This window comes from Toxotes jaculatrix, chromosome 1 (assembly GCF_017976425.1).
Source record: "Toxotes jaculatrix isolate fToxJac2 chromosome 1, fToxJac2.pri, whole genome shotgun sequence".
In the NCBI taxonomy this organism is placed as follows: Eukaryota; Metazoa; Chordata; class Actinopteri; family Toxotidae; genus Toxotes; species Toxotes jaculatrix.
Window position 1 is genome coordinate 6,562,147 of NC_054394.1, and position 15,870 is coordinate 6,578,016.

Here is a 15,870-nt window from a genome sequence, read left to right on the forward strand (position 1 = left end):
CTCTTTTTGCCATTTACTTTTCTTCCTATCCTAACTCCTGTCTTTCTCTCCTCCATGCCACCCTCCTTCTCTCCCTCCCACCTTCCTTCCCATTCCCTATCCCTCCCCCCATCTCCCCCATCTTCTTTCTCCTCCCTGACTTCAGTCCCTCCCTCCTACCCTTTTCTCTCTGTGATGAAAGAAGGAGTTTTGAAAGAGAGAGAGAATCAGAGGAGGAGGTTGAAGGGGAGGGGTGGGACCCTATAAGAGCAGCTGACTCCAGCCTCCACGTAGCCAGAAAAACCACGCTGAGACAGAGGGAGGGAAACATACGCTGACGAACCTCAACCTGCACCCGAAGGACCCCCTATAGGCACCCACAATCTCACTCCAACACAGGTAAGAAGCCCCTGGGGAGGAGGAGGGACATGGAGGAGTAGGGAAAAGAAATGGTTTGACCTCTGACCTTTGATACAGAATCTTCTGCATTTTTGTCATTTAACATTTTGTTGTATTTGTTAATGGTTCCACAGTCATGAAAGTAAGACTACACACATTGTAAAAAGCCCTACTGGTATCACATTTTCCAGAAAGCAAGGGTGCATTTTTACATCCTTTTGCCTCCTCACTAATTGCTCTTAATATTGGTGATATAGCAGCACCAGTTAAATATTAGAGAGCCCACTAAATTACAACAATTCAAATGTGAATTTCCCTAAATCTAAATTTGACAAAAGAAAATTTGGACACAAGGGAGGAGAAAGGAGTGACATGTTTCTAAGCGTTTGTCAGCTCTGTTAAGAATGATGCTTTATTATCTCCAGTCAGTCTTTGTCTCCATCACTCCATCAGCCGCGACTTCTGTAGGATAACTGCTGCAGCTTTTGTCGCTGATACCCTCTGACCCCTGGTCTCCTTACGGCTGAATGCCTGTAACGACGCTGATTAAAGAATTTTAAGCATAATCTATTGTTGACCTTGACGACAGACAGGTGGATAAATCACACAGAGCGGGTCAGGACAACGTCTCAAGTCAACAAACAAAACACTAATTAGTTAACAAACCACTGATTCTGTGTTTCATAAAATCAATGCATCACCTCTAAAGGAGCAGCTACAGACTATTACGTCCTGTAATGCCCAAGGTTAAATACGTGTTTGAGTGGGTTAAAAGCAAAAGGCAGCAACGATATACACGTTACAGAGAGCACGAAGTGAAGAAGCGGCATCTGTGGATTACACACGCAGTTTGTTTTTCACTGCACTGGTATTTAATACAGAGGGAAAGGTCATAAATCGTTGGTCCTGATTAGTCATTAATCATTAAGGCCTGATTTACTGCTGCGCTCTAGTGGGTTTCATGAATGGACGGAGAGTCTTTGCACAAAGCTACTGTTTGTGTTTACAATGTAGCTCAGGACACAGGGTAATGATAGGTAATTTAGGTGAGTGCATGTTGATTGTTAAGGGTCAGATTTTCCCAAGCTCACTTCATCAGAGGACTGTTTAGTCCTTGTCTAGTCAATATTTGGAGGTACGTCATTTTTAATGACAGCTTCCTGTCAAATTATTCACTAGGGGACAAAGAAAGTAAATTCTTAAGGTTAATAAGGGCTCAGATTGATTGATTTCATTTTAACAGGACTTGGTTGAAGTTTGTTGGTTGGTTTTTGTCTTAACAATCAGAACCTGCCACAAAAACTAAAAAGAGCATGTCCAGAACAGGTAAAAGGACAGTTGTAAAGACAGCAGTGTACATGGATGTTGGCCACATATAAAACATCTGGCCACATCTGGCCAGACCCATAGATCCCTGTGCTCTTTATGGGCCACAATTTCATTTGAAAAAAAAAAAAAAAAACACCCCAAAACAAAACAAAAACAAAACAAAACAAAACAAAACAAAACAAAACAAAACAAAACAAAACAAACAAACAAACAAACAAACAAACATAAAAAACATAAAAATTTAAGCCACAACATAGCGATTGAAGTTGCTTCATTGCAGTAGTAGTAATAGTATTAGTGGTATTTCTTGTGTAGCAGCCTGGTTCCGTGGTGGTTCTGCTGATATTATTCCTCTTATGCCTTCAGGCATTTGTTTGTAAAACTCATTATAAAGAGGTACATGCTTTTTTAAAGCTGTCAGGAAACATGTACCAAGTTAATAACAAACTTCAAGATTGAGTGTCACCTTTTTATTTATTTATTTATTTATTTTCATCACTGAATAATTAACAGTGTTTTTGTTTAGCCTGAGGCTCACTTTTCACTTGACCTTGAAAGAAACTCCTTAAACAAAGGCGCAGCTCAAAATGGATTATTTGAAGTAAGCTACACCAAGAAGTCTCTTTCAACAACTGCTGATAACTTATTTTGAAAGTGCACATCTCTAGCTGTAATTATCTTAGTAACAAAAGCTTCTTGCATATCGTCACAAAGAGGCCGATGTAGATCTACAGATAACGCTCAGGCTGAAATAACATCCTTTTTAACTGATTCAGAGAAATCTAGAGGCTGCTCTCTCTTTCCTTAGGGCAAATACTCAAAGCGTTCCTGTGACTGCAGCAGATTTGGGCTTGCTGTGAAATTTACCTCTGATTAGCTCTGGATCTGATTAGCTTTGTATTATGTTCTAGCACATCAGCCCTGCACTGGCTGGGTGAAAAAAGTCAAGTCCTGTCTTCAGCGAGACAGCATTGAGGGAGTGGAAGCCGGAGTAAATTAACCAGCTCTAACCTGAACAGAGATGGTACCATAAAAGGAAATTTAACATTTGAAAACTGAATGCTCTGATATGCAGCTGATTTTAGGTAAATACACTGCAGAGGGAGATGACAAGATAGAATTCGAATTGATTTTAGCTGGATTGGAGAATGACACTGAAACACAGCAGCTGTTGGTGATGAACGTTCTGTGTTGTTTTTTGTGGGTAATTTCACCGTGTTCCTTTGGATAGCTGGCCAGGCGTACAAGCGGTGATGATGGCATGTGGGACTGAGAGAGAGCAATGACATTTCAACACTGACTATAACAGAACTTCAAACACAAAATGCTTGAAATGCCTAACACAACTCCTGTGAACCTTTTGGGTGTAAGTGCTTCAGAGACAAAACGTATACTTCTCTTTCTATTTCACTGTCAAACTTGAAGAGGACAATCAGAAACCTCTATCAAGCAACAGAAAAAACAAGTTGTGCTTTGAGGAAAGAGTGCCATTTCTTTCTTTCTTTCTTTCTTTCTTTTATAGACTTAAAATACCCCAATTCAATTCTGTCCACCTACACACACACACACAAAATAACTGAATGCATCAAGTTCAGTTTACTTTATCTGATGTTTATCGAAACGCAGCAGGAAATCAGCAGAAATCGCTGTCATCCAAAAGTGATGGCAGCTTGTTTGTGGTGAATTGATGAAGACTTTGTAATTACTATGCATTTAGTGAGACACGTGAAAAAAAAAATGCATAAAAAAAAGAAAAACGCTAGGAACACTTTACTGAACTGCATCTCCTCTCCTCCTCAGTATCAGTGAATTTCTTGGTTTCTTCCACAAAACACACACATACATACACACCTCATTAGCTTTATGGATAAACTTCCTTGACCCTGGAAAACCATTCTCATTCAAAGGCTGGATGGGGAAAATAAAGGGAGGATAAGGAGTGCTGGATCACAGGTCACACGGCATAGTGTTGTGTGTACATCTCTGGTGGCTGCGCTGAATTGGTGGTGAATGTGTGGAGTTAATCCAGGCATACAATGTTCCTAACACAGCAGGACCCCTGTCCATGCTTTTGTGCTGGGAGGATTTTGCAGATCATTCTTGATGTCTCCTTGCAGACTCCAGTGTGCCCCTCTTTTCCCCTCTGTTTCCACATCAAAGGACACCTGACTCCCATCAGATGCAGTTGCACTCATTTTAATTCTGGGGCCAAAGATAAACACTTTCTTTTTCTGGTGTTGATGAAATGATTTTCCTGTGGCATAGAGAAAATGACATAGTGATAAAATGTCCATGTTCACTGTCTGTTTCGTGGAAGGACGTGTTAACAGAGTTGGATTCATTGTGTTGAGTCAGTTGTTGCCAGTTGTCCCGCTGCTGTGCTACGACAAAGAAATCCTTTATGGCCAAAAAAGCTTTTTTCCCATACATGTATGTGACCATCATAAAAGATGCTGAACTAATGTTTTCTCTTTTATCATGAAAATTTAAATCCAGAAGATTAAATGCTTGTAAAACTTTCCAAGAGCCCAGATATGTGTCTATGGGACGGGCAGGCTCAGGGGGAAAAGACAATACCTCCAAGCTAATTAGATAAAACAAGCAGCCAAGTTGTAAAAACCATTCATATTAGCTTCCTAATTGTAATTCTACATCTCTGAGATATCAGAAACTTCCAACAGCTACATCTCTCTCTTAGTGAAAAAAGTGTCAACAAACTGCAAAACGCCTGCAAAACCACCATCACTGAGAGTTACATCTTAATAAAATGCATTATTAACAATAACGCAGTTGATTCAGTTGACTAAAAAGAAGCTATATAGTTATCTAAATAATGTGAGGCTAGCATTGGGGGGCAACCATCTTGGAAATGTGAACACTTCCAAGATTTCAACATTGTGAGAATGCAGTATAATGTGAATGAGCGGTGGGATGCACAGCTCAGAAGTACATGAGGAGGACAGAAAACCTTTTAGCCGTTTGGTGAGCAGCTTTGAATGAAATGAAATGAATGGCCGCCATCTTGTATTGCAGTATCCAGTTCTTAAAACACATTGATGGTTTTTATGTTAACATGCAACAGCACCATCACTGACCAGGTTCTCTTAGTGCACCATTTTGGCTAAAACCCAGGGGAACACTAACAAAACAATGATGACATAAAAATTGTTGTTATATGGTGGTTTTGGAGCTTGACTTTCATTCTCCAATACAGCAGTCGATGCCCAAACAACCCAAGTATATTTTTTCTGAATTTAAGAAAATCTAACAAGATAAATTGGTGCATGCCTCTTAACAGTAGGTAGTAGGTAAGCTGGTAGTCTGATATTTAAGTTTATGTGGCTGATCTCACTGAAGTCTGATTTATTCTACACAAACTACTAATATAAGTTTAAAAAAAAAAAAAAAAAAACATGATAGTATGACCTTTAGAAATCCTTTAGGAGAAATTCAATAATTCAGTGATTGGATATATCTTTATCTCATTTTGAGCTGCCATAGCAGAACAAGCACAGGTGTAACAAATAACATCGTTCATGGTTCCCTCCATCTATTTGTGTCAGTGAGCCAGCGACTCCTAAATGTAATGCACCCATTAGCATTGTTATTAGTTACACCTGTGCTCGACCAAAGATTTGAGTTTGAAAATGCCTGTGTTCGCAGACTCACTGCTTTGTCAAAATATCTTACAAATATCTTGTGTGTTTAATTTAGTTTAGCTACATAGAAATAACTCATATTATGGAAACACAGGGCACCACCTCATCTCAAAACATAAACAAAAAAATCAATGTGAAATAAATATGAAATGGATCTGGTATGTGTGAGTGTGTGCCAGCTCCCAACCATTAATCGAACTTATGTGATTAGATGCATCGAGAAGGGAAATTGATTTAGCTTAGTGTGTCTGCCTGTAATGGCTTCAGCATGTAATCTACTGCCATGTCACACACAGTCTGACTGACAGGGAACATCTTGTAAAAACACTAAAGGCTTCCTCCAGAGGTTTCCTGTGCCTGGAGATATGTCACTACGCCCACTCTGCAGACACATATGTGAACATCTGTGAGCTGACAAGACCTCTGACCAAGAGACAATGACCAGATCATGAGAAATAATGTGTTTTGCTAGCAGTGGTGTGGTTGCCACCATTACTGCCTGGGCATTCTATTGATGCTGTCTTCCAGCAAATCCATGCAATACATTGATCACCCAAAATGTGTCAAAATTGTTGGATGGACGATTTAACATGAGTTTAGGCAAACAGCTTAATAGAACTCTTATGTTTTCTGCACATTGATCATTGAATCATTTAATGTATTGGATTATTATATTATATTGGATTGGATTTCCCACAAGTGTTGCTGTTGGGGTGATTATTAACATCTTTTTTGCAGTATTTTGTTTTTGCGACATGAATAGTTGGGGCATTCCTACAACTAAGACCCTTGTGAACTTCTATGTCAATGATAGTAGAAGTTTTTTCATGTTTTATGCACTTATTGAAAGACAAAGAGTGAGACTGACAGAGAGCTGGGGAGAGAAAGTGCTTGAGTGGGTGAGAAGAGGGGTTAACGACAGATCAATCAGTAGGTACGTAGGCAGTGACAGGGATGATTAATATATAGAGGTGACACTTTTAAATAAACTGGTTGGAGGTATAGACACATTTCAGGACACTGAAATCAAAGTCAAATCAATGACCACTCTGCCATTTTGCCAGTTAGCTATCAATATTAAAACAAAGAGAACAATGTATTTTGAGTGGGCCTGCGACAAGTTGTCAATCAAAGTGACTTTTCTGACAGATGAAGTAGTCTGCCATCTGGCTCCAGGCAGAAGACTAAATAACATTTAATTACCTGTCAAACTCTCATCAACTCATCAACTAACAAAGCCAACATCATGAATACACTCTAATTATTCAATATTCGATTTGTTTTCTTTAAAATGCTGGGCTTGTCTCCTTCAAGGGTTGAAAGTGACTGTTCTCCAGTTTAATTAAAAGCCATCAGATTTAAAGGTGCAGTTTATTAGGTCATTATATGATTGTGCACAATAATTTTGTGTCACTACTGCTGAAAATCTGTACACTATTCAGCACTTAAAAAGGTATAATAGCCCAGTGATCTTTAAGTCTGCACATCCTGTACAAAAATAAAGTTGCATCACCTGATGCCTTCAGGTTTTTCTTTTTAGCATTTTAAGTTAATCAAGGAGATGTCTTAATTTTGTAAAAATAAAAATAAAATTAAAAAATTAAGGACTCCATTATAGACAGGGCTTGAACTACATTGCACTTTTAAATTAAACTTTACTGGAGTCACGACAAACCCCAATTTATGATCTGATGCAAACCACCCACAGACTACAAATTAGGCAGTTCTCTTTCAAAGTAAGCAACCATGAGGCAATCAAAAATCACTGCACAGAAAATTTCATTTAGAAAAAACATCCCACTTTTGCTGTTTTGCCATTTGTACAACAGTACAGAGCAACCACAAACAAAATAAGAACAAAGTTCGAGCCAAAGTACACGGTGTACTGGTGTGAATTTGACAGTATGGTTAGTACAGTACTTGCATAACAATGTGCAGTGCAGCTTTTAAAAATAAAGATGAAGTCCAAGGCGGATGCACACTCCTCTGTTCAGCCACGTGTGAATAATCCGGATTTAAGTCGCTCTTCGACTGGGAGTAATTTATTTTATACTTTCTGTTCTTGATGAGAAAAAAGCAATAATGGAGAAAAATAATGGTGGAAACAGTTGATAACGTGTGAGAACTTTCTGCTCAGAGTGAATTGTTGTTGTCGTCGGATGAGACCATGAATCAGAAAGGAATATTTGGTTAACTTTGAATGCACTTTTTCATATTTGACCAGACATACTTCTGAATCAGCAGCTTGAAGATGGTTGTGATGTTTAACCTAAACCTGGCAAAGCTCTCTGTGCATAGTTACACATACAGCTGCTGAGACAGACTACAGGCCACTAATGTTCCCACGCAGTGAAGCATCATTTCACTTATTATTTACCTGAATATGTCTTGCAGAACATGGATGATACCACATACTATTGCTTTTTGGTGTTCACTGCTCCTTTGTTCATCTTGAATTGTGACTTGGAGCAGATGTTTTTCAGGTAACAGAACAGATCAAATGGCACAACAGCAGCTCATGTAGTGACATGGTAACAGGCCACAGGTTGATCCTGGATGAAAGGTATATCGCTGCTGCAGAAATACTGTAGCTCTGTGGAGAGGTATTTCCTCTCATCTGAAAGATGGTCTTAATTCATCAACTGTTGGAGTGTAAAACCTCCACCAGCAGCGCCTCAGCACTGCACAGACAGTAATGACTTAATTAACTGGCTTATTTAGTAGTTAATCAGTTAATTAAAAGCAGAGTAATTGGGTTTTAAAGGCTCTTGAGAGAACCTGGCAGATGTCACTGTAAGACCACAGAAAAATCAGTCATTGAGAAGTCCCATTCATTTGTAACAACCTTTTAAGAGCAGACTACTTTATGACAACGGGACAGACAAACAGATAAAGACTATATTCAGTGGAGTGTGTACTTGTGTGCGACTGTTTAACCACATCAATAATCCTGAGTGACTGCATCCAAGCTTTATTCATTCTGTGTTGTTCTGGACAGGAAACCTGGACATTAATTGTTTCCAACAGGAAAGGAAGAGTTAGGAATGTCAGCACTCAGCCTGGCCACTTGACTGTTTCCTGCATTTGCTCCCAAGTAAGGTATTGAGACTGTTCCTTAAACCTCCAATGACAGCTGTCACAATGTGTACTGCTGTCCATGTTTGACCTTGTTTACGATGTGAAGATTATTACCAAAAGAAAAACAACAAAACAATATCCTCACAGGAACAGAGAATAGTTCTGCTTTGCCCGAACCCTTAGTCAAAATATAAACATCTAATAGCAAGTGGCGTGGCTCTGGTGGTTGCAATATTGGTCTGGTGGTGATCCCTTCCCTTTTCTCCCTTTTGCTCTAGCGCCATCATGAGGCTGATCTTTGTGGTTTGGGGTGAAATGTCTCAACAACTACTGGATGGATTTCCATGACATCAGGTGTAGACAGTTGTGTCTCCCTGAGGATGAAGTTATAATTTGATGACCTTTTATGTAGCTCCATCATCAAAAATTTTAATTTTTCAAAACGTATCTAAAAACTATCTTCACTCATTACCTGATAATTGATACACGACACACCTGTGTGTGCATCCTGGCCACACCTCCATTGAGAACAGAGATGTGGCTCCTTCACGCATGCAAAAGCATGATGGGAGCTAATTGTTCGAAGCAAACAGTCAGTGACAGGAGGATGGACAGTAAGATGCATTGTGGCCAAATGAGCACACCCAAGCTGTTTGTCTAAATCTGCTTCCATCTTCCAGTTGTGTCCCGCCCTCAGCTGTCCTACAATGTTCCTGTCTACGATGTTCCTGCTCTTTTGTCCTTCACTGACAAACGCATCCTCTATCCTACTAAAGAAAAATTAAGAAAACATGACACATACTTTCATTGTTTGCACACAAGAAGACTGATACATTTTTATTAATATTGCAGAGCTGCTGTTTTACGGGTAGTGAGAGATTGGAATGAACTGTAGCGCAATTACACTTTTATCAGTTTTTAATTATCCTGAATAAATTACGGATTTCTAAGACATTACAGGGAGATGTCTAATTCAAGACAAATGAGTTTTACTTTCTGCTACATCAGTTTAACAGATAATGACAACCTACAGAGAAAAGAGCAGAGCAGTAGTGTGTGCGTGAATGTATTTGAGCGTGTCTACCAATGAACTGTATAGTGGTCATACACAGTGTGCAGCGTGTGTGAGCATGCATGTATTTGTATGTATGTGTGTTTTGTGTACTGTTTAGGTTTCTCTGTCCGAACATTGTGTGTGTGTTGTGCGTGTGAGTTTGACTGTGTGTTTGTCAGCAACAAACAGTGACTCAGTTTGCTGCCAGAGGCATTAATTGAGGCATCAATTAAAGGCGTTAACGAGTTTGTTTAATGAGATGAAAACTCTGGTTGTATTTCTGACGTCAGGCTCGCCAGACAGGGCTGTTCCTCCCAGAATAAGGTCAAACAAATTTCTTTTCCTCTTTCTCCATTCTCTAAGTCTGTTTAGTCTGTCACTCAGTAGACTGTCGCTCCCACCAGTCTCACTTCATGCCCCCTTCAGCTCACTCTTGTCATTTCTGCTCTTATTGTCCTCTGTCTGTCCTTTTTCCATAAAAAGTGTGTTAGAAGCCTTCACGGTGATTATCAACATAAATATATTGTTCCTGCGTATTACCACCAATATAAAACATGACTAACTGAGCAGTGTGACTCTGTGTCTTAAATGGCAAATAGTTCTTTGACTAATAGTTGTGGTTCTGTATATGTGAGTCATTGCCTCCACCCTTGACATTTTTTTAGACTGCACACATCATCACATAGATTCCTGTTGACATATGATATTAATGCAGGGGATTTTTCCAACAATTCAAATGCTGTGTATAAAAACTGATTTTCTGCTCATAATCAGTCTGTATGCATTTGACAGTTGTTTGGAAAGAAAGCTTAAGAGGATATTTTGGGTTGACAGTAACGCTAACTACGATACATGTATTGGCACTCATCCACAGACAGACAGACAGACAGACAGACAGACAGACAGACAGACAGACAGACAGACAGACAGACACAGACACAGACAGACAGACAGACACACACACACACACACACACACACACACACACACACACACACACACACACACACACGCACACAAACACACACAAAACCACATTGGATAGCCCTTTGTTCAAGCAACACGAGCCAAACTGGTTACTTTTGTGTATGTGAACAAAGCTAAAGTGATTGTTGGTAAGATAGCAAGATGGCAACATAAACAGCTATTACTATTTTTGTAATGTTTATTTTCTTTTAAAAGACAAAGGTCCTCACTATGAAAAAAAATGAATACGCAGAACTCTTCTTTTTCTTTCCATGTGTGGCATTTAATTCTACTTTAACTTGGTCAGACCTTCACACATTTGAGTGAGACATTGTCTCAGTTGAGAAAATGTCTCAACTGATTGACACAGTGTTCAAAACCTTATTGAATTTTGAGGTGATCATACCAGACACCGCTGCCTTAGCAAATTGTTGGGCTGAACATGTTTGTTTGATCTGTCCTGCAGCAGACGGTGGGACCATGAAGACTGTGGTGGCTCTGCTGCTGCTCTGTCTGTGTGACCCTGGACAGAGTGATTGCCAGGCAGACTGCCTGTCCTGCAGCAACATCCTGCCCAAACAGCTCAGTTTCAACACCATGGTGAGGAGTACACACACACACACACACTCCCTTTCAATGGAAACCACATTGGTTGACTGCAATGCAAACAAAAAAAAGTATGAGTACAAAATTAAAAGTGATTTTGCTGAATTCTGCTTTAGCATCAGGGTTCTGATACTGTGCATGCTGTCCTGCCATGGTTTACTGTAACACTTAAAAAGAACCGCAAAACCAGCTGTTTTTGTTACAGTCCTGAGTGGGAAATTGTAACAGATTGAAACATAAGCAAAATAAGTTAAAAAAAAAAAAAATCTTAAAAAAATGGTCTAAATTATTAGTTAGCCAGCACTCCATCCAGACAAAACTGGACAATTCTCCTGCATAAACACACAAACACAATCTGTCCACAGGGCTGTTTTAATTTGGTGATAAAATAAGTGCATATCCCTCACCCCACCTCCATGTATTCATGCTGTCCTCTCTCCATCTCCCTCACTGTCTCTTACTCAGCAGATTACCCTTTTGGCATTTGAGTTTTAATTTGTTGTGGCTAATTGATTCCTGGGGATAGATGTGTGTTTCTCCTCTCAGTGCTCATGCCTGCTGGTTGTTTCTCTGTGGTTAATGACATGTCTGCTTCTCAGACATTTTGGCAGGGAACACACAGGAAGGCGTTAAAGTGCACATGGCTCAGAACACTTTGAACGGTTAGTATTGTTGTGTTATGCACTTTAAATTTTAAGGGACCTCAAGTAAACCCATGGAACTGGATTTTATTGCCTTGTTCAGACATGTGACAACTGAAAGACATTTGTCTTAAGGCAGGTACCTTGCTGCATGCCATCTACTAACGTATGCCCCTTTTTACAAACCGTGTCTCCTTTGCTTATTTTAATTTTTTCCTCTCTTTCAACTCCATCTCTGATCCCCAGGGACCAGAGCCTCTATGATTATCCTGCTTCATGGAAACTCAGAGCAATATAGTATTTATCCACAGAAACAATCCTGCTCTGACAGATACACACACAGAGACATGGTGTGTGTGTGTGTGTGTGCCTGTGTGAAGTGAAAGATAAAGGTTAGAAACGACCTTAGAAATCCAATCAGTCTACTTCTGTATTGATTTTTATATTGTCTGAGTTAGGACTGAATTAAGGACTTTCCACTCAAACAGCGCTCACATGATGCTTTGAATAAAGCTGTTTCATGTAAGTTTTTAAGTTACATGCTTTATGTTCTCCCTGTGCCTGCGTGTGTTTTCTCTGGGTACTCTACATTGCCCCTAGGCAGTGGCAGTTCTACATTGAATTGATTGATTGATACTGATGACAGCAAGGCCAGTGAGCCGTTCCTGAGACATGGTTGACCTCAGGTACGACTTGATCCACTTGAGCTTTGAAAAGCTCCTCTCTGCTTTAGTGTTTTTATTATCCATTTCACACAATTCAGAAAAACCAAACTGCAGGAATTATGGGCCTGTATTTATAATATGAATGAAATGTGTGTTCTTTGGAAGAAAGTCGAGGTGACCTTAGCCCACTAATTCCATTAGAGTATTTTGCTCTATACATTGGATTCACCCTCTCTGTCCGTTCCATTTGGGAGAGACCCAGAGGTGAAATGTGCCCCCCTCCCCTTTCCCTTCCTCACACAGATTCTGAGCACTGCACCTTCTCAGCAAGCAGGTGCGCTTGCAGCTGCAGGGGGCGCAAATTTGCCAATTCCCCACACAGTAATATGACAGATAATAGAAAACCGCTTAGCGGCACAGATGATTTTTTTTTTTTTTCACGTGGTAGTGCCGCCCTCATGTGGTGCCTCCTCGGGCGGGTGCCCGGTTCGCCCGTGCCAAAACCCACACTGCCCCTAGGTGAGTGTGTGAGTGCGTGGTTGTCTGTCTTTGTGTTCCGGCCCTGCAATTGATTGGTGACCAGTCCAGGGTGTACCCCGCCTCTCGCCCGCAGTCAGCTGGGATAGGCTTCAGCTCCCCTGTGACCCTGATGGATCAAGCGGTACAGAAAATCAAAAAAATGGGTGCTTTATCATACACAATACATTCTGCATTTGAGATGCAGGAATAATTAATAGCATGAATAAATTACAGCAGTCTATTTGGGTGTGGACCATGGCCTGGCTACTGTGCATTAATTAGTTATTAGTTACAACAGCACTTTTTGTATAAAGTCACAGACATTTCACATTGTGTACACTCAGCTTTAGATATCTATTTTACAGGGTCAGTTCATCAAAATCACAAAGCACGTTTCTCCCTCTCCCTGTGGTATCTACCATTCCCTCAGTTTTACCAGCCTAACATGCTAATGTTTGGCAGGTATAATGCTTACCATGCTTACCAAGTTTTTCTGTGTTGTGATGTGAATTAACTGACCTGAACTGATTTCAGAAAGGGCATAAAGATGATCGCTTGTCTTTGTCTCTGTCAGGTGTGTCTCATTGAGTGTGAAGGTAACATCTCTCCAGCCTTCTCCTGGGACTTCTGTCGTAAGGCACTGACGTCACAAATTTCCTCACTCAGTGGTACTGTGCGGAAAAGATCTCAGGAGGAGGTGGAGGCCCTGTTTCCTGAAGAGGAAGAGCAGGTGGAGGGAGGTCTGTTGCTGCCCATTGCATTGCAGAGGTTTGATCATGTGACCCGGGCACTTGGGGTAGACGAAAGGGATCTGGGTGGCAAGGGCAGCCAGCTGAACACTGCCTACAATTCCCAGCATGCCCTGTCCCTTGATGATGAGTATGAGGAGGAGGCAGGGCAGGAAGAAGGGGATGCTGACATGGCAGCAAGAGGACAGGGTGATGTAGGACTGAGCGTCTCCAAGAGGTTTGGCGGCTTTGTCAAAGGGAGACATGGTTACAGGAAGCTGATTTCTCCAGGAAGATCGTACCAGAAGAGGTATGGTGGCTTCATTGGCATTCGGAAGTCAGCCCGCAAGTGGAACAACCAAAAACGTTTCAGCGAGTTCCTGAAGCAGTATCTGGGGATGAGCACTCGCGCCACTGAGTTCAACAGCGTGTCAGAAGACCTCACCCAACAGAATGAAGTTTAGCGCCTTCAAGCCACTGCCATAAAACTATTTCCTTATGTATTTTCACCAATCTTGTTTTGTATTTAATTCACCAATGTGTCAAACTTTAACTGGTGTCATCAAAGTTGACCTATTGAAACAAAGTAATTTACCAAAAAGTGAAAATTCCAGTGAAGTAACCACAAACTTTGGTCCCCTTGTCCATCTCTGGGCGCCCTTAATCCTTCAGACCTCCTATTTGGTGCCCCTCGTGGGGTGTACCAGTTAAACAATCATGTTTCGTTCGATTAGCTGCTCAAGCACTTCATGAGATTTGAAGGAAGCTCCCAAAGTGGGAGTCCTTGAAAGTTCTGGAGTGGCTTGCTTCAAAATAAAGGATTTGTTTGACTGTTTAATGTAATCTACTGGATGTGTCAACGATAAAAGTTAACATAATAATTGCTTTTCTGATTCCCTGTATTATATAGTATGCTTTATGCATTAATTTCTGTGCTGGGTTGTGTAAAAAATGCTGAATCTTCTTTTATGGAAGTGTCTGTGGAGGGAACCTTGAAAATGTGTAACAACATCTGTTATCAAGTCTAGTAGGAAGGCCCTCTTTATTACTCTTTTACTGCCATCCTTTGGAAAAATGCATAACCTGGTCTCTGTTAAAGGACAATACCAGTGTTTTTTCATGTTTTGGCATTACGGTTAGATTATGTCAGCAGCAATGTAGAGTATAATGCTGTATGTGATTTGTGGTAAAAAAAAAAAAAAAAAAAAATTAAAACATGCAAAAAACTCTGCTAAAACTCACTGATTTATCACTGTGCCAAAACACACCTGAGACATGGTTAACTAAAAGATCTCTGCTCTAGTTTGGTTCAACGGTGAACTGAAATGCTACACAACTGTCATGACGTTATGTACAAGTGAGCATCATCTCTGACTGGATGTTGTGTCCAGAAGCCAGATTCCTATAGGTGTACAAACAGTATTTGGTATTTTTCTTTATCTGTAATGGTGTGAATTGTTTTTGTTGCCCACTATGAAAACTTGTAAATAGCTGAATTTAAACATGTCAATAAAAATAGTTTACTATTTCCTTCGTGGCCTGTCATGCAGCAACTGATTCTGTGTCTTGAGGTGTTTTGTTCTCAGTATTTACCGCACATCCAGTAATAGGAGTGGGTTACATTAATCTCTTTACTTTTTTTTTTTTTTTAAAGTTGCTTCCAGATGTTTTATAACTACAGTGCTTTTGTAGATCGATTATAAGTCTTTGATAAGATCAACATTATGGTTGCCAGATTGTGTAATACTTACTTTGAAGAAATAAAGCAGTTATAAATTTATAAATATATTCTGGACCAGATGCTTTAACTTCTGTTTTCAGTAGATCAGATGGAGTGGTAACATGATGGACTAAAGAGATAAAAAGATCTATTTTTTCACAAACTGGAAACACGAAAATTGGTTTGTATTAATGACTTTTAACTGATCCATAAAGCATTAGTAGCAAGCGTAATTAACCATTAATAAAACCACTATTAGAACTTATAACCCATTTATAAAAGGTGACTAATTTCAAAGTGGAAACAATTTGGCAAATTATATTACTGATCTTAGAACATTTTGTTACTGCCTTACAAGTAAAATCTCAAGAGATTCATGCTACGATACACTAATTTTTAACTGCAAAAATACAGGTCAGAAATGAACTGTGTGCTCAGGGCAGAAAAGAAAAAGCAGTCTTCCATGATGTTTTGCTCTGATGTCTAAGGCTTCATGAAAACACACTCACAAGAAGTAATCTTCAGAA

At 40.0% G+C, this 15,870-nt stretch overlaps 1 protein-coding gene across 1 annotated transcript; it reads left to right on the forward strand.

Moving 5' to 3' along the window:
• Positions 1-279: 279 nt before the first annotated feature.
• pnoca (prepronociceptin a) lies at positions 280-15,156 on the forward strand. The gene is made up of 3 exons (XM_041038736.1): positions 280-378; positions 10,931-11,064; positions 13,470-15,156. The coding sequence occupies exons 2-3, from the start codon at positions 10,945-10,947 to the stop codon at positions 14,085-14,087; spliced, it is 738 nt and encodes a 245-aa protein (XP_040894670.1). The 5' UTR covers positions 280-378; positions 10,931-10,944; the 3' UTR covers positions 14,088-15,156.
• The last annotated feature ends 714 nt before the right edge of the window (positions 15,157-15,870 follow it).

Coding starts and splice junctions, on each gene's coding strand:
- pnoca (XM_041038736.1), top strand. CDS start 10,945: ATGAAGACTGTGGTGGCTCTGCTGCTGCTCTGTCTGTGTGACCCTGGA. Junction 11,065..13,469: donor AGCTCAGTTTCAACACCATG/GTGAGGAGTACA, acceptor TGTCTCTGTCAG/GTGTGTCTCATTGAGTGTGA.